The sequence below is a fragment of the Carcharhinus amblyrhynchos genome, chromosome 7, assembly GCF_965287045.1.
Source record: "Carcharhinus amblyrhynchos chromosome 7, sCarAmb.v2.hapA, whole genome shotgun sequence".
Taxonomy (NCBI): Eukaryota; Metazoa; Chordata; class Chondrichthyes; order Carcharhiniformes; family Carcharhinidae; genus Carcharhinus; species Carcharhinus amblyrhynchos.
Genome location: NC_137330.1, coordinates 106811115 through 106837136, shown reverse-complemented (window position 1 = coordinate 106837136; position 26022 = coordinate 106811115). Strand labels below are relative to the sequence as shown.

The 26022-nt window shown below is 45.2% G+C and overlaps 1 protein-coding gene across 1 annotated transcript; it reads left to right on the top strand.

Moving 5' to 3' along the window:
- Positions 1 to 1000: 1000 nt before the first annotated feature.
- Positions 1001 to 20843, top strand: LOC145345551 (putative G-protein coupled receptor 139). Its single transcript, XM_080193386.1, has 2 exons — positions 1001 to 1117; positions 19505 to 20843. Exons 1-2 carry the CDS (start codon positions 1039 to 1041, stop codon positions 20482 to 20484), a joined length of 1059 nt encoding a protein of 352 aa, XP_080049512.1. The 5' UTR covers positions 1001 to 1038; the 3' UTR covers positions 20485 to 20843.
- The last annotated feature ends 5179 nt before the right edge of the window (positions 20844 to 26022 follow it).

Sequence of the window (26022 nt, the reverse complement as noted above, 5' to 3'; positions counted from 1 at the left end):
AGGTTCTTCTCCCTGGAAGACCAGGCTCAATATAACTCCCAACACCAGGTCTCTGATGATTTGATGATCAGCCATGATCAAAATGAATGGCAGAGTAGGCTAGAAGGACTGAATGGCCTACTCCTGCAAGCTGGAAGGGCTGAAGGGCCTACTCCTGCAAGCTGGAAGGGCTGAAGGGCCTACTCCTGCAGGCTGGATGGGCTGAATGGCCTACTCCTGCAGGCTGGATGGGCTGAATGGCCTACTCCTGCAGGCTGGATGGGCTGAATGGCCTACTCCTGCAGGCTGGATGGGCTGAATGGCCTACTCCTGCAGGCTGCAAGGGCCGAACGGCCTACTCCTGCAGGCTGGATGGGCCGAAGGGCCTACTCCTGCAGGCTGGAAGGGCCGAAGGGCCTACTCCTTGCTCTATTTCTGATTTTTCTACGTTTCTGTCTCTCACTTAGTTGGACACACTCTCCTCCAGCAAGGAGAGGAAGCAGACAGGAAAGGCTTTCATGCAGAGCAGGGAGGGGCATCATATTCAGAGAGTGACCTTGAGGCCCCGTGTGCGAGAGGGCGATGGGATGAGGGTGAGGGCTGCCTCTCTGCAAGTCTCCCCTTCAATACCTGTGGTTCCCCAAGGCCAGTTCCTGGTGAGCCCTTGTAACCTCGTGGCCTGGACCACTTTAATTAGATACCCTCCCTGTGACAGGATGGATTGTTTGAGCCGGGAGTCGGAGTGGGGAAATAGCAGGGACGAAGGGGAGGGGACTTCACCTCGAGAGTTTGGCTGGCTGCTCTCGTGTGACTCAGTTGATTGATGATGCGCCAGGGAAGCAGCTTGGAATGTTTTCAATGTTCAGCTCACTGCACGAGTCCAGGTTGTTGCTGTCATTTGGGGCCGAGACACCTTCTTGCACGTGTGTTAGTCTCAGAGCTTGTGGGAGGTGACTGTAAATACTTCCCATTAATACTAGCTCACGTTTATTTACAGGAGTTGAATGGGACAATGATCCACTCCTTCTAGTCACCTTGCAAGAAGACTACCTGCTGGACATGGCGCCTACATTTGGCAGCACATTTATCACAGTACAGAAAATCTATTACCCGTCGCTGTGCGCTATCGGAATTCCAGGTAAGTCATCGCTTTATATTATAAAGTGGAGGTTAATCCCCACCGCCCCCGAGAACTAACACCAAAAAACCCAAAGAAAATTACAGCACAGGAACAGGCCCTTCAGCCCTCCAAGGCTGCACCGACTGAACTGAAACCCCCTACCCTTCCGGGGACCATATCCCTCCATTCCCATCCTATTGCTGTATTTGTCCAGATGCCCATTAAAACTGGCTATTGTATCTGCTTCCACTACCTCCCCCGGCAGCGAGTTCCAGGCACCCACCACCCTCTGTGTAAAAAAAATAGACTTGCCTCGTACATCTCCTTTAAACCTTGCAGGGCATCTTAAACCTAAAAATTGACTTTTCCACCCTGGGAAAAAGCTTCTGACTATCCGCTCTGTCCATGCCCCTCATAATCTTGTAGACTTCTATCAGCTCGACCCTTAACCTCCGTTGTTCCAAGGAGAACAAACAAACTTTCTCCAACCTCTCCTCATAGCTAATGCCCTCCATACCAGGCAACATGCTGGTAAGTCTTTTCTGTGCCCCCTCCAAAGCCTCCACAAGCTTCTGGCAGTGTGGCGACCAGAATTGAACACTATTTTCCAAGTGCAGCCTAACTAAAGTTCGATAAAGCTACACCATGACTTGCCAATTTTTAAACTCAGTGCCTCGGCCGATGAAGGCATGCGTGCCGTATGCCTTCTTGACTAACTTCTCCACCTGAGTCAACACTTTCAGGAAGAGTACCTCACCTATAATCTGTGAAAAGGGTGTGTGAAGTGGTGTGACCTTCTAGTGGTTAAATAAATAAATCCCTGACAATCTCCCTATAATCAACACACAACAATTTAGTTATCTAACAGTGAGCAAAGTAACTAAACTATTAATTAACTGAATAAATCGCTTCTAATTATTAACTATTCCCGAATAAAACAAGATTCTAATGGAATGCTGTTCCAATGTATACAATTCACATTCATTAACAAAATAGAATTTAGTTACTCTCTAAATTACAACCAAGATTTTATGTCTTCCGGAATATTCTGGGCCTTCTCTGTTGATTCTTCTGTCTGGAACTTCTTTCTTCTTTGGTATCTTTGCTTTCTGGATGGAGCTTTCTATTAAGCTATGAGAGCCAGCGAGAGTTCAGAGCTGAGAGCAATGAGCTGTTAGCTCTGGCATGTAGCAGTTGCTCAACCTCTTTGTCCCACTGCTCCCTTCTTTTACACCCATGATGGCATATCAATATTTCCCACAATAGGATTGGTCTCAGGTTGAAAAAAAACATCAGATTTAAATTTAATACGTTTTTGGTATCTAAGTGTCCGATTCAAATTGATTGGCTAAATTCAAAAAATTCAAACGCCTGTTGTCTTGGTAAAAACTGCTGCTTGGTCTTTTGATACAAATGTTTCAGTTTGGGCTCTCTGTGTACATGCATTTTTAAATCTCTAAGCACAGAAAAGGCACCACTTTTTATGGAGACCACACAATGCTTTCCCCCCCACTTTACATTTACAATTTTACAAGCAGCAAATTCTAACTTCCTACTTCCCAATCTACAATTACTCTACCCAACTTTACAACATTTGTCACTGGAGACTGACCTGCAGATGCAATGGGGCAGGTAACATGGAACAAACTGGAGCACTGGGGCAAAAGTGGTGGGAGCAACGGGGTGGTGAGACTTCCCTATGGCCCCTACACAACCAATACGACAATGTGTTCTTAACGAACACGGGAGACAGTGGCATAGTGGTATTGTCACTGGGCTAGTCATCCAGAGACCCAGGGTAATGCTCTCCAATCCAGGTTCGAATCCCACCACGCCAAACAGCGAAATTCGAATTCAATAAAAATCTAGGACTAAAAGTCTAATGATGACCGTCAAACCATTGTCGATTGTCACAAAAACTCATCTGGTTCAGTCATGGTAAAATTAAATGTTGACCTTGTCAAGAACTACACTGATTTGCAAGGCTGTCCCAATGTGAAACACTGATTCATGGTGGTGTATAGTTTTGTCTTTTTCAATGGTGGTAGAATTGGGAATTCTGCCTTCTAGAAGGCTGTAGCTCCTGGGTCACGTAAAACTTTCAAGACAAGGTTTTTTCCTTCAAGTAAGCTTATAAGAATCAAAGACAAGAACATGGGGTTAAGGAACAAATCAACTGCAATCTAGTTTCAAAGTTTATTTATTAGTGTCACAAGAAGGCTTACATTAACACTACAATGAAGTTAGTATGAAAATCCCCCAGTCGCCACATTCTGGCGCCTGTTCAGGTACACTGAGGGAGAATTTAGCATGGTCAATGCACCTAACCAGGAAACTGGAGCACTCGGAGGAAATCCACGCAGACACAGGGAGAACATGCGCGCAGTGACCCAAGCCAGGAATTGGACCTAGTCCCTGGTACTGTGAGGCAGCAGTGCTAACCATTGTGCCACCATGCTGCCTAATTAGCCCCCAGTGACTACTAACCCTGTAAATGGACCAGAATTCCAGCATAACGCACTTCAACAGAGAAGACCAGTGCTAACCACTGTGCTCTAGCAGTGCTGCCCTATTGAATGGTGGAACAAAATGGAGGGGCTTACCCCTGTTGCTATGTTGATACTACATTCCCTGTTGTTTAACACCTGCCTGTTCCATTTCTGAACTGTGTGCCTGCAGACTGATCCCCTGATGCTTCTCTTTTCCTTTCACACTAACACAACTGCAATCACTATCATCTGCTTCCTCTAATTCAACCAAATTTTTATCTACTTTGGAAAACCCATCCTGTAGGAAATCAATCTACTTGGCAAAGAGGGGTCTGTACATGAGCCTTGGTGTCCTTGTTGATTCTCTGTAGCTACCACAGCATTGTTGACCCTCTATAGCTACAGAAGGTTTTCCAATCCTACAGAACCCACCTGTGGAAGGTTAATTGCCGGGACATCACACAGAGCAAACGCGGAAAAAATTTACAAGACTTAAAAACAAAACTTGGGTCAGTGTCTGGAGTCTGCGCATTCTTCCCATGTCTGCGTAGGTTTCCTCCAGGTGGTACAGTTTCCTCCCAGACTCCAAAGAAAAGAACAAAGACCAGAACAGCACAGGAACACATCTTTCAGCCCTCCAAGCCTGTGCCAATCATGATGTCCGAACTAAACTAAAAAAAAACCTTCTGTCCTTACTCAGTCCATACCCCTCGATTCCCTCCCTTTTCATGTACCCATCCAGATGCCTCTTAAATGTTGCTAATATAACTGCTTCCACCACCACCTCTGGCAGCGCGTTCCAGGCAACCATCACTTTCTGTGTGAAAAGCATCCCCCGCACATCCCCCTTAAACTCTTCCTCTCTCAGCTTAAACCTGTGTCCCCTTGTAATTGACACTTCCATACTGGGAAAAAGCCTCTGACGTCCACCCTGTCTATGTCTCTCATCACTTTGTGACTTCTATTAGGCCTCCCCCTCAGCCTCAATCTTTCCAGTAAAAACAATCCTAGTCTAGTTTAGTTTGAGACCAGGCAACATCCTGGTGAACCTTCTTTGCACTCTGTCCAAAGCTTCCACGTCCTTCTGGTAGTGCGGCAACCAGAACTGCATGTAATATTCCAGATGTGCAGGTTAGGTGGATTGACCATGCTAAATTTCCCCTTAATGCCCAAGGTATTAGGGATTAGCAGGGTAAATGGGCAAGGATAGGGTTGAGGGGAGGGTCTGGGTGTTCTGTTAATGAATCAGTGCAGATTCAATGGACCCAATGGCTTTCTTCTGCACTGTAGGGATTTTATGATTCTAAGAAGACACGGGTTTCCTCCGGGTGCTCCGGTTTCTTCTCACTGCCCAAAGATGTATGGGTTAGGTGATTGACCATGCTAAATTGCCCCTTAATATCTTGGGATGTGTAGGTTAGAGGGATTAGTGGAGTAAATATGTAGGGTTATGGGGATGGGTCCTGGGTGGGATTGTTGTTGGTGCAGACTTGATGGGCCGAGTGGCCTCCTTCTGCACAGTAGGGATTCTATGATTCTGTGAAGACAGCTCACCACTAAAGTAACAAGGGGAAGAGTAGGGTCTCTTAAGGATCAACAAGGTCATCTACGTGCTGGTCCACAAGAGCTGGGTGAGATCCTAAATGAAAATTTCTCATCAATATTCCCTATTGAGAAAAGTGTGGATGTTAGAGAACTTGGGGAAATAAATAGTGATGTCTTGAGGAGTATACATATTACAGAGAAGGAGGTGCTGGAAGTCTTCAAGCGCATCAGGGTAGATAAATCCCCAGTCCCTGATGAAGTGTATCCCAGGACATTGTGGGAGGCTAGGGAAGAAATTGCAGTTCCCCTAGCTGAGATATTTGAATCATCGATAGTTACGGGTGAGGTGCCTGAAGATTGGAGAGTGGCAAATGTTGTGTCTTTGTTTAAAAAGGGCTGCAGGGAAAAGCTTGGGAGCTACAGGCCAGTGAGCCTCACATATGTGGTGGGTAAGTTGTTGGAAGGTGTTTTGAGAGACAGGATTTACAGGCATTTAGAGACACAAGGACTGATTAGGGACAGTCAGCACAGCTTTGTGAGTGGAAAATCATGTCTCACAAATTTAATTGAGTTTTTTGAAAGGGTAACCAAGAAGTTAGATGAGGGCAGTGCAGTTGATGTTGTCTACGTGGACTTTAGCAAGGCCTCTGACAAGATACCACATGGTAAGTTGTTGCATAAGGTTAAATCTCACGGGATCCAGGGTGAGGTATCTAAATGGATACAAAATTGGCTTCTTGACAGAAGCCAGAGGGTGGTTGTAGAGGGTTGTTTTTCAAATTGGAGGCCTGTGACCAGCAGTGTGCCTCAGGGATCAGTGCTGGGTCCACTGTTATTTGTCATTTATATTAATGGTTTGGATGAGAATATAGGAGGCGTAGTTAGTAAGTTTGCAGATGACACCAAGATTGGTGGCATAGTGGACAGTGAAGAAAGTTAGCTCCAATTGCAATGGGATCTTGATCAATTTGGCCAGTGAGCTGACGAATGGCAGGTGGAGTTTAATTTAGACAAATGTGAGGTGATGCATTTTGGTAGATTGAACCAGGGCAGGACTTACTCAGTTAATGGTAGGGCACTGGGGAGAGTTACAGAACAAAGAGATGTAGGGGTACATGTTCATAGCTCCTTGAAAGTGGAGTCACAGTGAACAGAATGGTGAAGAAGACATTCGGCATGCTTGATTTCATCAGTCAGAACATTGAATACAGGATTTGGGATGTCTTGTTGCCGCACTTGGAATACTGTGTGCGGTTCTGGTCACCCTATTATGGAAAGGATATTATTAAACTAGAAAGAGTGCAGAAAAGATTTACTAGGATGTTACCGGGACTTTATGGTTTGAGTTATAAGGAGAAGATGGATAGACTGGGACTTTTTTCTCTTGAGTGTAGGAGGCTGAGAATGAGGAGCATCGATCAGTTAGATACCTTTTCCCAACTGTAGGGGAGTCTAAAACTAAAGGGCATAGGTTTAAGGTGAGAGGAGAGAGATACAAAAGTGTCCAGAGGGGTAATTTTTTTCACTGAGGGTGGTGAGTATCTGGAACAAGCTGCCGGAGGCAGTAGTAGAGGTGGGTACAATTTTGTCTTTTAGAAAGCATTTAGGTAATTACATGGATAAGATGGGTATAGAGGGAGATGGGCCAAATGTGGGCAATTGGGACTATCTTAGAGGTTTAAAAAAAAGAGTGGCATGGACAAGTTGGGCCAAAGGACTTGTTTCCATGCTGTAAAGCTCTATGACTCTAATCCCAGGAACGGGTGGGTTGTCTTATGAGGAAAGGTTAGAGAGGTTACATTTGTATCCAGTAGAGTTTAGAAGAGTAAGAGGCAATTTAACTGAAACTTTCAAGATCCTGAAGGTATTGACAGATGGATTTGGGGAGAATGTTTCCTCTTGTCAGAGAATCCAGAACCAGGGGTCACCGTTTAAAAATAAGGGATCGCTCATTTAAGACGGCGATGAGGAGAAATGTTTTGTCCTTGAGGGGTGAGTCTCTGGAACTCTGTTCCTCAAAAGCCTGCGGAAGCAGAACCTTTGAAAATATTTTAAGGCAGAGCTACATAGATTGGAGTCGGCAGGCATGCAGAAATTTCGGGTCGAGGTTACAATCAGATCAGGCACGATCGTATTGAAAGGAGCAGCAGACTTGAGGGGCTGAGTGGCCTGTTTTTAATTAAAGAAAGATGAGTCTGTGAGAAGCTGTAAATGGGAAGAGCAGAACCATCACCAGCCTCTGCTGTCCGACAGAATAGAGGCAATGCTTAGTGATCTGCACTTAGTATGTTGTCAAGTGCTTCATTGACAGATGCTACTGTTCCTCAAGCTTCTGTTGAACTCAGCCACATGGGACAGGGTGGATGGACCAATCATCCACATATATTCAATGTTGTTCCTCCTTTGCTATTTCCCCTTTCAGGACCACCTTTAATCTTTAGGTCCTAGGAGTACCTTTGTGTCTTTTCTTTCAATTGACTGGTCTTACTGTCACCTTTTGCCAATTCCCTAATTACCCTTGAGATAAACGCAAATTACTGCCGATGCTGGAACCTGAAACACAAACAGAAAAATGCTGGAAAATCTCAGCAGGTCGGACAGCATCTGTGGAGAGAGAACAGAGCCAACGTTTCAATTCTGGATCGTCAGAGCTGAGAGGGAAGGGAGTCAGCAGGGATTTGAACTCTGAGGAGGGTGATGGAATGGGACAAAGGGAATGTAAGTGAGCATGCAGGAGGCTGAGAATGTGTTGAAAGTGTCCATTAAGTGATCAGAATGTGTGAACGGCAGAACAAAGGTACAGTTTGGTAAAGAACTGCCTGAGGTATGTGATAGTAGGCCTGAAGAGGGTGGGGGGAGGGTGTAGCGGTGGAAAAAAGGATGATAACATTGAGAATGATATGAAATTAAATGAAATAAAATAAATTTAAATGGGATGCTGGGGAGAGTTCATGCTCTGAAGTTGTTGAACTCAACCTTAAGTCCAGAATGCTGTAAAGTGCCCAATCGGAAGATGAGGTGGTGTCCCTCCAGTTTGGGTCCGTCCGCAAGCAGGACCCAGACCCGCCTGTCATTTACCACTTCAACGCACCACCCTGCTCCTTTGCCCACATGCCCATCCTTGGCCTATTGCAATGTTTATGGATGGCACAGTGGCGCAGTGGTTAGCACTGCTGTCTCACAGGGCCAGGTTCGATTCCTGGCTTGGGTCACTGTCTGTGTGGAGTTTGCACATTCTCCCCATGTCTGTGTGGGCTTCCTCCGGGTGCTCCAGTTTCCTCCCACAGTCTGAAAGATATGCTGGTTCAGTGCATTGACCCAAACAGGCGGCAGAGTGTGATGACTAAGGGATTTTCAAGTAATTCATTGCAGTGTTAATGTGAGCCTTACTTCTGACTAATAAATAAACGTTACTTTATGTTCCTGCGAACCCCAGTGCAAACTGGAGGAATAGCACCTCATCTTCCAATTAGGCACATCGTGTCCATACTAACTTGTCAATCTAATTAATCCCACTCTCTTTCTTCTTAGCACTGCACGTTTACCCTTTTCAAATACTGACCCTTTTGAAAGTTACTATTGAATATGCTTCCACCAACACCTCCAGCCAACATGCTGCTTGGTGTTTTTACCCAGTGAATCATCACAGGAGGAGCTGGCAGTGAACAAACAGCCCCAAGTGTTTGGCAGTGACTAGAAATACTAGTTGTTAAGTGACTATAGAAGTTAAGTTTCATGCTGATTGCGCACGCTTCCAACACTTGCAGGGTAACATTCCGCAGTCCAGCTCTGCATAAACTGAAACCTCACGCACTTGTGTAAACAGATTGTCGTGCCAGGGTAACAGGGATCCTGACAATGGGTTAGACGGCAGAGTCCAAACCCACGCTGGCCATTCAGAGGATACCCAGCCAGCTTTTCAGCCCGTTCAGCAACAGATGAATTGGTGTCAGGGGCTCCTGTGGCTCAGCTTGACTGAAACCTTTCCCCAAGAGCTTCCTCGGAGCTTCCTGGGGCTGCACCCAGCTGAGAGCGCCCAGCAATGGCCACCACCCCCATAACCAAGTGAACCTAGGCTCACTGGAGCCAATCAGGCTGGCCCTGGGGTAGGGAATGTGGTGTCAGCGAGGGGAGAAGGGAGGACATTGCTGCTGTGGTCACAGAGTGCCCCATTAGAAAGACCCCACCCACCCTTCCTGTGCCCACCAGCTGGTCTCCCTGTATGAAAAGGGAACACCTACCACTGGTAATGTGCCATCGGCAGTGGGTGGGGGCCCTTATTTGGCCACTTTGGTGACACAATTGGCCTCAGGGCTGGAGGGGCTTCCAATTTTACCCTCATTGCTGGTAAAACGTCATGGCAGCAGGAAGGAAAAGGGTATTCTCCACCCCCGCCACATTCCCTCACCATTTCACCAGCCCCATTGCTTCCCAACCTGTCCCTAAACAGCTGGTAAAGCCCTGAGAGTCATAAATATTTAATAACCCTGACCTGAAGGCACTCCCAATATTCACCTATACAGCAGAGCCAGATTGGAGATGTTTGCAGAGTTGGATTCTTTTTCTCTGGAGTGGATAGACTAAAAGTGGGGAAAAGCCAGTAACCAGACTGAGGTATTGTACTGTCGGTAAGTGTATGAGAAAGAGTGTGTTAGAAACTCATTTCTGTTAACCGGTCATTCTGCCACATTGCACAAAACCGTTCACAAGTTCAAGTATTTTATTTGGCCGTTTGTACTTTGGCTTGAACCAATCTCAACAAAACTTATTTTAGAACAAAGATTAACATGTCACCAAAGTAGATAACTTAAGCATTCAGCTAATTTAGCAAGACACTTGAAGCCACACGTCTCCTTCATTTCCAGTGTCAGTGGTGAATGTGGAACGTGTTGAGAAGCAGGTCTCACTAAGCTCGTGCGTGTGTCTGTCGACGCCAGCACAGCCTGTCTCGGTACAGCCAACTTTCTCAGTATTGGTCCCAGCATACATTCCTCAAAGTTCATCATTCCCGAATAAAAAATGAGGATTCATTCAGTAAACTTTATCATGGTATTTTATTTAATGTAAAAGGCACCGTTTATATTATTGAAGTTAGGTATGTGACAAGAATAACTAACACATCACCATGGCCAGGCAGCAACTCCATTATCCACTGCATCAGATGACCACCAAGATGGAAGCAGAAAAACTGTATCGACCTTGACTAACATTTCGAGTCTGGATGACCCTTCGTCACTGATTTGAACTGTTGGCTCTGAATCTCCTAACACTGGATCACCCTTCGTCACTGACTCGAAACGTTGGCTCTGTTCTCTCTTCACAGATGCTGTCAGATCTGCTGAGCTTTTCCAGCCTTTTTTTGTTTTTGATTCAGATTCCAGCATCCGCAGTAATTTGCTTTAATTTTAGGTAGACCTTGCGCGGGATTTTACAGCCTTGCTCGAACGAGACTGGAAATTCCTGCCCGAGACCAATGGAGATTTCCGTTGTTGGATCCTCGCCCGCTCCGATTCCGCAGCGGGCGAGGTGGTAGAGTTCCGGTGTTTGTCTTCTCTTCTCCAGCCAGCGGGTCTGATATTCCCGTGCAACAGTGAGATCACACTGGTTAAAATCTGGATGATAAAAGCTAAACCACAACAATAGGTCCTTCCTCCTTTACACATCTCCTTCCCTTCCAATGTAGGAGGTTAATGTGGAACGTGTTAGGAGGCAGTATTCACACTCAGTGTGTCTGAGGATTATAAAATAATCTATTTTGTTGTCAAGCATTCTTTACAAACATGTTTCAATGAGGGTAAGTTCCATCCATTTTTGTTATCCTTCGGGAAAAACTGTTACATTATCCTTGGCAAAGATTCCATCACATTATATTATTCGTAGGACCAATCCCACAAATTTTACATTTGATTTCTTATTGTCACGTGTATTGGGATACAGTGAAAAGTATTGTTTCTTGTGCACTGTACAGACAAAGCATACCGTTCACAGAGTACATAGGGGAGAAGGAAAGGAGAGGGTGCAGAATTTAGTTTACAGTCATAGCTTAGGTTTAGAGAAAGATCAGCTTAATATAGAGTAGGTCCATTCAAAAGTCAGCAGGGAAGAAGTTGTTCTTGAGTCAGTTGATCCAGATTTGGTCTTGGACTTTTGTATCTTTTTCCCAACAGAATAAGGTGGAAGAGAGGATGTCCAGGGTGCATGGCTGGCTGCTTCTCCAAGGCAGCAGGGAGTGTTGACAGAGTCAGTGGATAGGGAGCTGGTTTGAGTGATGGACTGGGCTTCGTTCATGACCCTTTGTAGTTCCTTGTGGTCCTGGGCAGAGCAGGAGCCATACCAAACTGTGATATAACCAGAAAGAATGCTTTCTGTGGTGCATCTATAAATGTTGGTGAGAGTCGTAGCTGACATGCCAAATTTCCTGAGAAATTAGAGATGTTGGTGTCTACATGAAGGGACCAGGACAGGTTGTTGGTGATCTGTACACCTAGAAACTTGAAGCTCTCGACCATTTTCACTTCATCCCCGTTGATGTAAACGGGAGCATGTCCTCCACTACTCGTCCTGTAGTCCATGACAATCTCCCACATTATCTTCGTCTGCTTCATTCCCACTTTCCAAACAACTCTGTCAGACCCCACTCTGTGTTGGCAAAATGGACAGGACTGGAAGGGGGAATGACGAATGGGTTTTCTTGACGGGACATCTTCCAGCCAACTTTAACCGGCATCTCGCGCTGCGTGTGTGATTGTGCTTGGGCATAAAGTTAGACGCCTGCTGACCAGCATGGAGGCCACACGAACGAGCAAATGGGGCTTTGCCCAGTGACATCTGTAAGTTGAAATCTGCTGCTGTTTATCTTCAATCAAGTAAATATTTTCAGATCTTCTGTCTAGCTGACACTTAGAACGAAATGATGACAGTTGGCTCAAATTTCTGAATCTGATTAGAATTCTGAATCGGCGCCAAATTAATGGCGCAAGTATATTTGCTTAAGCCTAAATTTCTGGATTTTTGATCCTAATTTGGGTTCAGAAGCACTAATCACATTTGGAACATGCATTGGGGGAGTATAAATAGATAGAATTGAAAGATGTGTTAAAAACAAAGGATCTTGAGCTGCTGGAGCCAGGGATATGTCACACAGCAAAAAGTCAATAAAGAATTCAAGATGAATCTTTTTTTCCCGGAGGGTGCTTGGAATGTTATTTAATTTTACTGATCTGTTGTTCTCAAGGCCAGTACTTGTTGCCCAAACCCTATCCCTAATTGCCTTTGAACTGAGTGGCTTACCACACCAATTCAGAGAGCAAATAAAAGTCAACTGCATTGCTGTGGCTCTGGAGTGACATGTAGGCTAGGCCACATAAGGACGGCAGATTTCCTTCCCCACACGGGGACGTTCGTGGACCAGATGGGTTTTTAAACAAAGAACTGTAACAATTATACTACAGTTATATAAAACACTGGCTAGTCCACATTTGGGCCAATTCTGGTCACTACACTACCTGAAGGACGTGGAGGCTTTGGAGGGAGTACGGAAAAGGTTTACCAGGGTGTTGCCTGGTATGGAGGTATTAGCTAGATGGAAAGATTGAATAAACTAGGATTGTTCTCCCTGGAAAGACGGAGGCTGAGAAGTGATCTGATAGGAGTTTATAAAAATATGAGGGATACAGATATGGTGAATAGTTGGAAGCTTTTTCCCAGGACAGAAATGACAATTACAAGGGGGCAGAAGTTCAAGATAAGGGGGGTAAGATTCAGTGGGGATGTGCGGGGGGAGTTTTTTACACAGAAGATGGTGGGGGCCTGGAATGCACTGCCAAGTGAGGTGGTTGAGACAGATACGATAGCCACATTTAAGACTTATCTTGATAGGCATATGAACAAATGGGGAATTGAGGGATATAAGCAATTGGTTTAGGTAGATAAATATGATCGGTGCAAGCTTGGAGGGCCAAAGGGCCTGTTCCTGTTCTCTACTGTTCTTTGTCCTAATCCACAATGGTCTTATGGTCACCATTACTGAGACTAAGCTTTTCAATTCCAGATTATTAATTGAATTTAAATTCCACCAGCTGGGATTCAAACCGTTGTCCTCCAGAGCCTCTGGATTACCTGACATTACCGTTTTGCCACATGTGAGATGCGCCATCCCAGTGAAGTAGGATAATCATAGAATCCCTACGGTGCAAAAAAGGATATTTGGCCTATCGCACTGACTCTCCCACAGAGTATTTTACCCACTCCCTCATCCCTGCCCTATTCCTGTAACCCCATACATTTACCATGGATAATCCCATCTAATCTACGCATTTTGGGACACTAAGGGTCAACTTATCATGGCCAACCCAGCTAACCTGCACATCTTTGGTCTGTGGGAGGAAACCGGAGCACCCGGAGGAAACCCACGGGCGCATCCCACACTCAAGGCTGGATCTGAACCCGGATCCCTGGCGCTGTGAGGCAGCAGTGCTAACCACTGTGCCACCATGCCACCCTAAGTAATTGAGACCCTGTATCATAAATGTCTTAAAAGGGAAATTGGACATGAGGATGAAAGGAAGCAAGGTTATGCTGATCAGGATGGTGGGTGGAGGCTTGTGCGTGAAGCATGGACACTAACATGGGCAGTTTATTCCTATGGTGTACATTCTATATACTGATATTCTGAAGTTTCACAAAATCAGCTTGTGGTCAGGAAGTGGTTTTGCAGAGACTTCCCTGGAGTTCACTACATGATGTAGAAGGATTATCATCAAATCACAGACAAGAAGATATTCAAGATATTCAATGGCCTAATTCTGCTCCAAAGTCTTATGGTCTCGCCACCCTCTCTATAATACTTAGATTAGGTATCACCAAATTTTCAAATCTGAATTCAAAGACTTGCGTACCCTGTAGTTAGAGAAACAACCCTCCCACAATATCCCTAAACGTTTTTAAGGATAAAAGGATTAAGGATAATGCTATGGATTCTGGAATCTGAAACCAAAAGTGAAAACAAAACGTCATCTGGACTCGAAATGTCAACTTTTTTCTTTCTGTACAGATGCTGCCAGACCTGCTGAGATTTTCCAGCATTTTCTCTTTTAGCCCGTAACAATCCTGTCTCACAGTGCCTGGGTTCGATTCCCAACTTGGCTGTCTGTCTGCGTGGAATTTGTATGTTCTCCCCATGGCTGCATGGGTTTCTTCTGGGTGTTTGGTTTGCTCTCTCAGTCTGAAAGATGTGCTGGTTAGGTACATTGACACTAATAAATAAACTTAAACCACAATCTGGAAGCACCATTCAGGCCATGGATGTATTTGTTTTGTCCAGTCCCTATCCATTTTTCTGTAAGTTTATGTGTAGTAACTTTCTTGCTCTTACTTTATTTCAGCACAAAAATATGCTGTATAGGCTTGGTAACAAGAGTGAGCAACATTACTCCTATTGTCCCACATTCCTGGATCCATGGAAAATACCTTATGTTTAAAGTTGTTTTTTAAAGTTCATTTATTAGCATCACAAGTAGGCTTACATTAACACTGCAATGAAGTTACTGTGAAAATCACCTATTCGCCACACTCCGGCACTTGTTTGAGTCCACTGAGGGACAGCACATTAGTTTAACTAACACAGGAAAACCTCCGTACAAAACCTCCAGTGACCAGCTGAAACTGACCCCTGAATTCCCAGCAACAAAGTCACCATGACGTGGGCTTTTTGACAAGTTACCTTCCTCCCTCATTCCATCCAGGAATTCTGTTAGAGAGACCAAATATTCATCACTGTCCAACTAAGTGACATCCATCTCAGCAAACCCCTGACTTCTTCACTCCAGAAGCAACATCACCAAAACTTTACCTTGCTATCCCCTTTGGTAGGGGAGTCACTCCTCCCCATATCAACCTCGTCCTCCCACACGTGTGGTCTTAAATCCTTGGCAAAACACTTGTCCTGAAACCATAGGAAAACCCTCAGACCAATAACATGACAATTAAGCTGAGACCACTAACAGTCCCCAACACGGTTGATCTATCCAGCATTGGTTTGTCAATCTTGAGCCAAGATGACCAGCCCCAACCCTCCTCCCGATTGCAGTAACCACACTCTGATCTCCTGCTTCTTATAACAATTCAGCTTAGACATCTCAAACATATTCCCTGTTGTTCCAATGTCCAGTAGTTGGCGCTGTTAATTGAATCCCTAGAGTGCAGAAGAAAGCCATTTGGCCCATCGAGCCTGCACCGACAACAATCCCACCCAGGCCCTATCCCCATAATCCCTCTGACACTAGGGGCAATTTAACATGGACAATCAACCCAACCCACACATCTTTGGATTGTGGGAGGAAACCAGTGTACCTGAGGAAACCCACACAGACACGGGGAGAACATGCAAACTTCACACAGACAGTGACCCGAGGCCAGAATTGAACCTGGATCCCTGGCGCTGTGAGGCAGCAGTGCTAACCATTGTGCTACCATAACTCCAGGCAAACATGATCAGCTCATGCTGTATTACACAATACGGGGTTTTCCATTGGAATATTATAGTTCTCATTGTCTGGACAAATCCCCTGCTGCTTGAGCTAACACTGTAATAGCATCTGGCTTCAAGGTTACATGTTTTAAATTAATTCACAGGATGTATCACTGGCTGAAGCAGCATTTATTGGTCATCTCCATTGCTATTTCTGAGAGATATTTACAAGTCAAACACATTGCTGTTGGTCTGGAGTCACATGTAGGCCAGGCCAGGTGAGGATGGCAGATTTCCTTCTCTAAAGGAGCCAGATGGGTTTTTAATGATGATCGACATTGGTTTTATTGTCATTATTCAACTTTAGTTCCAGCTTTTATTGGATACAAATCATATGGTCTGCTGTGGTGGGATTTGAACCCAGGTTTCCAGAGCATTACCCTGGGTCACTGGACCACTAGTCTAATGACAATACCACTCGGCCACCACCACCTCATTCCTTTTCTCAAGAGGAACCAATCATAATTCCATTACTGTTGCTTGTGGTGCAAACCTTAGAATCCTTACATTGCAGAAGGAGGCCATTCAGCCCATCAAGCCTGCATCAACTCTCTAACAGATCATCTTACTCAGGCCCAATCCCTATCCCCATAACTCCACATATTTACCCCTCTAATCCTCACATCTTGGGACAATTGAGCATGAGCAATCCACCATTAGACTGTGGGAGGAAACTGGAGCACCCGGATGAAATCCACGCAGACACAGGAGAATATACAAACTCCACACTGACAGTGACTCGAGCCGGGAATTGAACCCAGGCACCAGGTGCTGAGAGGCACTGTGCCACCATACTGCCCCACCTTAGTGGCGTTCCCATCCCTTGAGTGTACTATATTGATGACATGTTCTTAGTGCCATTATACTGGACAATCAGAGACTCTTCATTTGGTTAGTTAATGGCGGGTAGTGATACTTCCTGCTATTGTTGTTCCCTGATAGCAACTAGTCAATGTGCAAACCCTTTCAATGAGCCATCGGTTTTGCCAACTGTTGAATTGACCCCTTGCTGCCCAGCCTCAGGCTGTTGGCTGGTACTTGGCTTTTGTACATTTATAGTTATAAATATGTCCCTGGGTTTGACATTTATATTCCATTAATTTCCCAGCTGGAGGAGATTTCCAATCCCGTACAGCTGTTCTCTTCATATTAAGTTTCAAAAACACTGCCTCTTTGCTCAAGGGAATGTTTATGAATTATTACTGTTCCACTTTCATCTACTTACATAACTGCTTTTGCCTTGTTTGTTTTCATCACTATTCTTTCTTTAATCCCTTTGTCACATTAACTCCGGCCTCCAGCTTCTGGAATATTTCAAACCCTGATGAGCGCACAGCCCCCTATCCCTTGTGCCGCTGTGGACTGTGCCAGTTGTTCCAGGAAGGGAATTATTGTTTCCCCGGGAATGTTTTTAGGCAACAGGCATCCAATCCAAAAAGGTCTTCTCTGAATTAGGACCAATTGCCTGTCCATGTGACACACTTTGGCAAACTCCAATGGCTTAACATGACTAACCCCAGTCGAGAGATCCCTAAATGGGATGTTGTCAACCATTGACACAACTGGTCACGCTCTTCCAAGGAATGACCATCCATTTCATTCTGACTTGGCTTTGTGGGCCATTTGATAAGTCACTTTTCTCATACTTTCCATCTGTTAGAGAGATCAAAAACATTCATCACTGTCCAACTAAGTGCCATCCACCTCAGCAAACCCCTTACTTTCTTTTAAATTCATTCATGGGAAGTGGGCATCACTGACTGGGCCCAGCATTTATTGCCCAACCCTGACTGCCCTCTATTTCAGGGCATTTGAGAGTCAGCCACATTGCTGTGGCTCTGGAGAGACACGTAGGCCAGATCTGGTGAGGATGGCAGATTTCCTCCCCTAAAGGACATTAGTGGGCAGCACAGTCATTAGCACTGCTGCCTCACAGTGCCAGGGACCTGAGTTCGATTCCCAGCTTGGGTCACTGCCTGTGTGGAGTTTGCACATTCTCCCCATGTCTGTGTGGGTTTCCTCCGGGTGCTCCAGTTTCCTCCCACAGTCCAAAGACGTGCAGGTTAGGTGGATTGGCCATGTAAAATTCTCCCTCCGTGTACCCGAATAGGCACCAGGGTGTGGTGACTAGGGGATTTTTATAGTAACTTCATTACAGTGTTAATGTAAGCCCACTTGTGACTAATAAGTCAACTTTGCTTTAGTGAACTAAAGAGAGAAATTATTAACCAGCTAATAAGGTTTTAGGCAGAACACATAAGGCATTGACAGTACTACCTGCAAGTAGTTAAATGATTCTTGAAACAAAGATAATAAGTTAATGAAGCAAATAGTTTAGACATATGTGGATGCAAAAAGAGATTTAAATAAGTAATTATGATTTTATGACATAAATGCTGATATTTTAAATGTATTGAATGAATTGTTGTTCATTTCAGCCAAAAGCAAGTTACTGCAAGGTATGATGGTAAAGGCAAAGAGTTCAGAGGCAAAGGCCTGAGAACTTCAGTCATTAGCAGAATTCATATCAGAAAGTTTCTGGAAAGTGAACACATCTTGCAACTTTATGAATAGGGATATTCATTGTCTAGACATAGAATAGATACGTACCTGGATGCAGGATCATGTGTCTATCCAGTTTTGGTAATAAGCCAGTGGGAATGTTCACTTTAACCTCTACGATGAGCATCTATAGTTAGATAGCAATAGGGAAGTAAGTTTAGCCAAGATGGGAGTCAGGGTCCGGATTAAATGGATGAATGAGATATCATTATGCTGGATGGTAAAATACGATTGGCTGAGTTACTTGTCAGCAATTATTATTGATGTATGCTTACTAAATGAAATTGATTTTAAACTAATATGAGATGGGATGATTGATAAGAAAATTTATAATGGATCACTCTATTCCAGAGCTCCCTAATCCCTTTTGGTTATGTCCATGCAGCTGCTTGTTGTGTTTTTAATAAATGATTTGTATAGCCTATCTGCCTCTTGAGTTTTGTATTGTCTGTAGTACCAGAATTCACCCTAAAACATGAACCAATCCCAGATTTTGGATTCTGATTTCATCATCTGCTGTAGTAGGGTTTGAACCACAGGTCCCCAGATCTTGCCCTGGGTCTCTGGATTACTAGTCTAGTGACAATCCATTGTGCTACCACCTCCCCATTGCTTCTGATCTGACTTCATTCAGGGAGTAACACTTATAAGTCTGTCGTTTTGAGTCCAAGTGACAAAGGGTCATCTGGACTCAAAATGTCAACTATTTCCTCTCCTTACAGGTGCTGCCAGACCTGCTGAGATTTTCCAGCAATTTCTTTTTTGGTTACTTCCAGACTGTACCTCTTGTCTCCTTGGTAGAGGGGTGACTTCTCTCCATATCAACCTCATCCCCTCACCTGTCATGAAGTTTCAAACTCTCCAACATTGGAGGGTAATCACATCCCAACAATTCAAATTTGCTTCTGCCATTTAGAATTCCAAGTTTTATATCCAAAAGAGAAAAGAAGAATCCTGGTTTAGAACATCCTCCTTTAGGTGTCATCCTTAGCTACTCTGTCAACACTTTGCCACGTCTTCACTCATTTACATTCTTATATAGAAACGCACGCTGCCTTTTGTGTACCTCCCTCCAAAAACTCTGCTTCCAGCCTCCTCCTCGATAGAAGCGCAGGTGATTTAACACCGGCTACCTGCAGAGAGTTAACACCCAATTGATGTACAATAAATATGAATGGTTAAACAGCCCCTCCTTGCACTTTTTTTTTTACCATTGTCCCATTATCAGAACTCATGCTCATGTCGTATAACTGAAATGTCTAATTGTTTCTGTCTCCGCAGCGAATCTGTTGACAGTATACACGATCCACTATCGGAAATGTGGCATGTCCAAGGTAGCAAGACTCTATCTGCTTTCCCTGGCTATTGCAGACTCAATGTGCTTGTTCTGGGGTGGACTGATAGACTTAAGCCTGGGCTGGTTGGACCCTAATCCTTTCTGGAACAGCTCCCCGTGGTGCGGGCTTGTCACAGTCCTGGAGTACGGCTCCGTATTCAGTTCCATTTGGATTGTCATTGTCTTTACCTTTGAGCGATACTTGGTGCTAAGGAGCACACAAGCCAAGCAGCACTGCTCCCAGACAAAGGTGACCATCAGGATCATATTGACTGTCGTCCTGGTCTCGCACCTGATAGCTCTTCCTGCTTATTGGATCAACAGTTCGGAGTTCCGGAATTCCACTGTGGGCAATATGACCCTATTGGTGCCCACCTGTGATTACAATGATAGTTTCTATTCCACCGCTGTGGTTTGGTTCCATACCTTCGTGTCGGGTGGAATACCCTACATCCTCCTCATCATCTTCAACTGCCTGATTGGCCAGCAGCTCTACACGGCCAGCAGGCTGTTCACTCAGGAGCAGCTGAAGTCGATAAATGGCGTCACCACTCGGAAGCTGATGAAGAAGTCCATCCTGATCCTCTTCGCCGTCTCCTTTGCCTTTGTCCTGCTGTCCCTCCCTCGTTTTGTCACCTACTGCATCCTGAGGACAGCCTACAACACCCCGGAGCATGACAGGAATGACTACCACCAGCTCATCAATCTGTTTGCGGACATCGGTATCATGCTTCAGTGGCTGAATTCCGCCATCAATTTCCTCCTCTACTGCGCTGTCAGCAAACAATTTCGTACAGAGTTTTTTCTGGTCCTGACCTGCAGATGTAGGACTGCCAAGACCCAGGTTTTCCACACACCCTTGAAAGTCTATAGTGTTCAGGGTGCCTCAACTGACGTTTCCTCAATGATATTTGTCCGTCATTAGTTGCCCATTGACTCCACATCTCGCAATGGGTTTCTGCTCTCATAGTAAGCATGGGGCAGCACGGTGACACGGTGGTGTTGTCTCATAGCGCCAGGGATCCGGGTTCGATTCCTGGCTTGGGCCACTGTCTGTATGGAGTCTGCACATTCTCCCCATGTCTGTGTGGGTTTTTGATTTGATTCATTACTGTCACGTGTTTTGGGATACAGTGAAAAGTATCGTTTCTTGCGCTATACAGACAAAGCATAACCATTCATAGAGAAGGAATGGAGCAAGTGCAGATTGTAGTGTTACTGTCATAACACATTCTCCCCGTGTCTGTGTGGGTTTCCTCCGGGTGCTCCGGTTCCCTCCCACAGTCTGAAATACGTGCTAGTTAGGTGCATTGGCCATGCTAAATTCTCCCTCAGTGTAGCCGAACAGGCACTGGAGTGTGGCAACTAGGGGAATTTCACAGTAACTTCATTGCAGTGTTAATGTAAGCCTTACTTGTGACACTAATAAATAAAAGATCTTGGTGGTGGTGGGAGTTGGAGGGAATGATTATAATACAAGTCAATTTCATATTAACCCTGAACACGACAAGCTTCCATCCCTAACAAAGTCAATGAAATTAGTTTGCAAGGAATGCTGTTTGATGTCTGTTGGGTTAAAAAGGTGGGAAACATTTAAAATAAAATTCAAAATCTTCAATAAAAATACAAACTATTAAAAATAACAAAATCTCAGTAAGAAACATCCACCCAAGGATACTACTAGATTAAGAGAGAGGCTGGTAATTTTGCAAAGAATAAGAGTAAACCTGAGGTTTGGGAGTTTTATTTTAGAAATAGCAACCGAAATGTTGGTAAAAAGGGAATGGTAGAATGAGAACGAGCTAGTCAGACAGGTCTTCTGGCACAGTGGGCACCATACCTGCCCCTAAGCCAGGAGCTGTGGGTTCAGGACCTGATGAGCAAGAAAAGTGCGTTCATAACACAGTCAAACAGGTTGATTGGGTCAACCTGCAAAGCACTCCTGGCAGTAAGTGTGGGAAAGACTCCTAGTCAGTCACGCTTGATGTAGAGTGGCACTCCCCAAGGCCCTGGCAAATCCCAAGCTTTAGAGAGTGGGTGTTGTGGGCAGCCCTTGGCAGCAAAGGTTTACGGCACCTGGCATTCCCAGGCGGTCTCCCATCCAGGTACCAACCAAGTCTGAGTCTGCTTATGCTTCCGAGATCAGACATTTCTAGACTAGTACGGCCATAGGCATCGACTCAGCCATTTTTTTGGCTGATTCAAGTCTGATAGCCCAACCATTTTTAACGTTTATTTATTAGTGTCACAAGTAGGCTAAGATTAACACTGCAATGAAGTTACCGTGAAAATCCCCTAGTCGCCACACTCTGGCACCTGTTTGGGTACACTGAGGGAGAATTTAGCATGGCCAATGCACTTAACCAGCATGTCTTCCAGATTGTGGGAGGAAACACATGCAGACACAGAGAAAACATGCAGACTCCACACAGACAGTGACCCGAATCTGGATCCCCGGCGCTGTGAGGCAGCAATGCTAACAAGTGTGCCACCATGCCGCCCATGACCTGTTCTGGGAACTTCTCGCTATGGAAACAGATGAAAGTCTGCCTGAGTGCCCCACTCAGTGCGGGAAGAGAATAGGAATGATGAGCCAAGAATATAAAATCAGATTGTGGAGGCTTTTAACAAATATATAAAAAGGAGGAGAGTAGCTAAAGGAAATGTTGGTCCCATAAAGGCAGAGACAGGATTCTGGGTTGTCCTTGAAGAGAGGTTGAATAGAGGGGCCTCTGTTCTCTGGACTTTAAAAGAATGAGAGATGTTCCATTAAAACTTACAAGATTCTAAAGGTAGACACTGAGAGGTTGTTTTTCCTATCTGGGGAATATAGAAACCAAGGTCCCAGGCTCAGGATAATGGCTATGGGACGGACATGGTCAATCATTTAACATTGAGATGAGTTTGCATCGAGGGTTTTGAATATTTGGAATTGTCTGCTTTTGATACAGTAACTTCTTCACTCAAAGGGTGGTGAATCTCTGGAATTCTCTGCCTGTTGAAGTGGTGGAGGCTGCCTCGCTAAATATTTTTAAGACGCGGGTTGATGGGTTTTTGATAAGAGAGGGGATTGAGGGTTATGGGGAGAGGGCGGGAAAGTGGAACTGAGCAGCGACAGATCAGCCATGATCTTATTGAATGGCAGGGCAGGCTCGAAGGGCTAGATGGCCTACTCCTGCTCCTATTTCTTATGTTCTTATGTTCTTAAGTGCTCAGATGCGGAAGTCCCTTCACCAAAATTCCTTTATTTACAAGATCCAACAAGACTATACAGAGTGCACAGCGTACGCAGTCCACATCCGCAGTGCCAGAGGAACTGACGCTCCTGTTTAACTACAGAGCATGGGGCTCCCTGATTGGACCATCAATTTGACCCTTAATCAGAGATCTCTTTTTGATCCAAACAATTAAACAAACTCAAACTAACTCAGGGACAAATAAAAAGGGGCAGCTCCCAAAAGAAGGGGAGCCGCCTGAAACAAAAGACAAAGTGGAAAGGAAACTTAAAACGTCAAATCAAAATGTGATTAAAGGAGTCAGTAATGCATCCCAGTCCCTGCGGTGCCCAGTGGGCATGGAAGGCATTCGCAGTGCCCTTGGACACCGCAATCTCCCTCTCCAGGGAGGGCCTTAATCGGGGAGCTCATATTCAAGCAGGCCAACCTCAGTTGCCTGATTAAAATTGTTGCACTAGAGGGATGCTTGAATTTATTTAAGTTTGGGATAGACAGATTTCTGATCTGTCTATCAAGAGATACAGGGAGCAGGCGGGAAATGGGAGCTGAGATGGAATATCAACTCTGATCGATTGACTGGTGAGGCAGGTTGGAGGGGCTATATGGTCTACTCTTGGTGGCGTTTCTGACGTTTTACCTGAGCTACAGACCATGTTTGAGGCCCCACCTGAAGTAAAGACCTCTGTGGAAAAGCAAAGGAAGAAATACTTGCCAGACTTTCAATCCCAGCATTTTAGATAAGCCGCCCACAATTTTGAGAGCAGAAACTCAGCTTCCCAGATTCTGAACCCGGTTGTAAGCATGGTGCAGCTATGGTGTTAATACTGAGAAGCAATTGTTCATGTATGTGCATGACTTTAAAACCAGAACAACACTGAGACTGAATAACCAGATCCCCACAACCCCTTCTGTTGCATGTGTGTTTAAATGAATGTGTACAATCACACTCAATGCTTTCCTGTGCTTCCGTGACTGTGGACAACACAATTTTATTATAAATAAAAACCTAAAAAGCTGCAGATGCTGGGAATCTGGAATAAACACAAAGAATGCTGGAATCAGTGCGAGAGGGGAAGGAGGTAGGTTCGCCATTCAGACTTCACGGCCAGAAACATTAACTTATCAGCTCTCTGTTATCAGTTCCTGTCACGGTGCTTCCAGCGTTTTCCTCTTGTTTGAGTTTTGTAATAGTTTCTCTCAGCTGCACGCAGCTAACAGACATTTTGTTAAGAGTTTTTGAATTATTGGAATCGCCATGTTGTTTAGAAGCTAATCTCGATGGTCAACAACAGAAATCCCAAGAGAAGCATCACAGCAATGTCAGCTGGCTTTCATATCCCATCGTGGAGGAGTTCTTCGAAATGATTAGCTGGTGATTAAGAAGAGAAATGATCCAAACCCAGGCTATAAAGCGGTGGTGGAGTCTCTGGGTCTGTCAGATTGTAGGGTCAACCATCATTTTCAAATCCTTAATCGGATAATCATGTCTAACATTTAACTTCAGTGGAAGTCTCACCATTACTCCAGTGCGCCCCAGCTGTACGTGACCCCATCTTCTCCTCTGGGTCCTCCCAGGACTAACGGGTGGCACAGTGGTTAGCACTGCTGCCTCACAGTGCCAGGGACCCGGGTTCGATTCCCAGCTTGGGTCACTGTCTGTGCAGCATTTGCACATTCTCCCCATGTCTGTGTGGGTTTCCTCCCACAATCCAAAGATGTGCAGGTTAGGTGCATTGGCCATGCTAAAATTGCCCCCTAATGTCCTGGGATGTAGAGGGATTTTTTTTAATTCATTCAGGGACATGGGTGTCGCTGGTTAGACCAGCATTTATTGTCCATCACTAATTGTCCTTAAACTGAGCGTCTAGCTGGGCCATTTCAGAGACCAATTGGGAGCCAACCACATTGCTGTGGCTCTGGAGGCACATGTAGGCCAGACCAGATAAGAACAGCAGATTTCCTTCCCTAAAGGGCATTTGTGAACCAGGTGGGCTTGTCCAACAATCGACAATGGTTTCATGGCCATCAGTAGATTCTTAATTCCAGATACTTTTTTATTGAAATCAAATTCCATCATCTGCTGAGACGGGATTCGAACCCGGGTCCCCAGAACATTAGCTGAGTTTCTGAATTAATACTCCAGCAATAATACCACTAGGCCATCGCCTCCTCATGAGGATAGGGCCTGGGTGGGATTGTTGTAAATGCAGACTCAATGGGCTGAATGGCCTCCTTCTACACTGTAGGGATTCTATGAAGAGTCCGATGTGGGATTGTCATGGATGTCCACAGAACCGGCAGTGCATGTTCTCCCTGTTGGTGCTTGAGGGTAAATCTGCAGCTGCACCACCTCTGGCCTTCCTCTGGTCACGTTGGGTGTTGTGAGTTTGGCGTAGGTGGTTCTTAGTGCAATCTGAACCAAATTTCAGTGCTTGCCTCCACATGGACCAGTTGGCTGGGGGATTTTCCTCAGAGCGATGGTCTGCAACGCAAACATTTGTTAGGATTTTTATTGGGCATCCTTGTATCATTCGTACTGACCATCTTGATGTTGTTCACCCCAGCTACAGCTATGTGCCTCGGATGGACCAGGAAATGGCAAATGGAATTTAATGTTGACAAGTGTGAGGTGGTCCACTTTGGTAGGAAGAATGGTAGGAAGGACTATTACTTACGTGGCGAAAAACTGCAGCAGGCGACGGTGCAGAGGGACCTCGGGGTCCTTGTGCATGAGTCGCAAAAACTGCAGCAGGCGACGGTGCAGAGGGACCTCGGGGTCCTTGTGCATGAGTCGCAAAAACCCAGCTCGCAGGTGCAGCAGGTGGTCAGGAAGGCGAATGGGATGCTGGCCTTCATAGCGAGGGGGATTGAATATAAAAGTAGGGAGGTCTTGCTGCAGCTGTATAGGGCATTGGTGAGGCCGCAGCTGGAGTACTGTGTGCAGTTTTGGGCGCCGCACCTGCGCAAGGATATTTTGGCCCTGGAGGGAGTGCAGAGGAGGTTTACTAGGCTGATACCGGAGTTGAGGGGATTGAGCTATGAGGAGAGGCTGAATAAACTAGGCTTGTACTCGTTAGAGTTTAGAAGAATGAGGGGAGATCTCATTGAGACGTATAAGATGATGAATGGGATGGATAGGATAGAGGTGGAGAGACTCTTCCCGCTCAAAAAAGACAGTAGGACTAGGGGGCACAGCCTCAAGATAAAGGGGAGGCGGTTTAGAACGG

Bases quoted from the DNA above. Each gene is read 5' to 3' on its own strand.
- LOC145345551 (XM_080193386.1), top strand. From the start codon at position 1,039: ATGGCGCCTACATTTGGCAGCACATTTATCACAGTACAGAAAATCTAT. The intron at 1,118-19,504 runs GTAAGTCATCGC...CTGTCTCCGCAG, and splicing joins GTGCGCTATCGGAATTCCAG to CGAATCTGTTGACAGTATAC.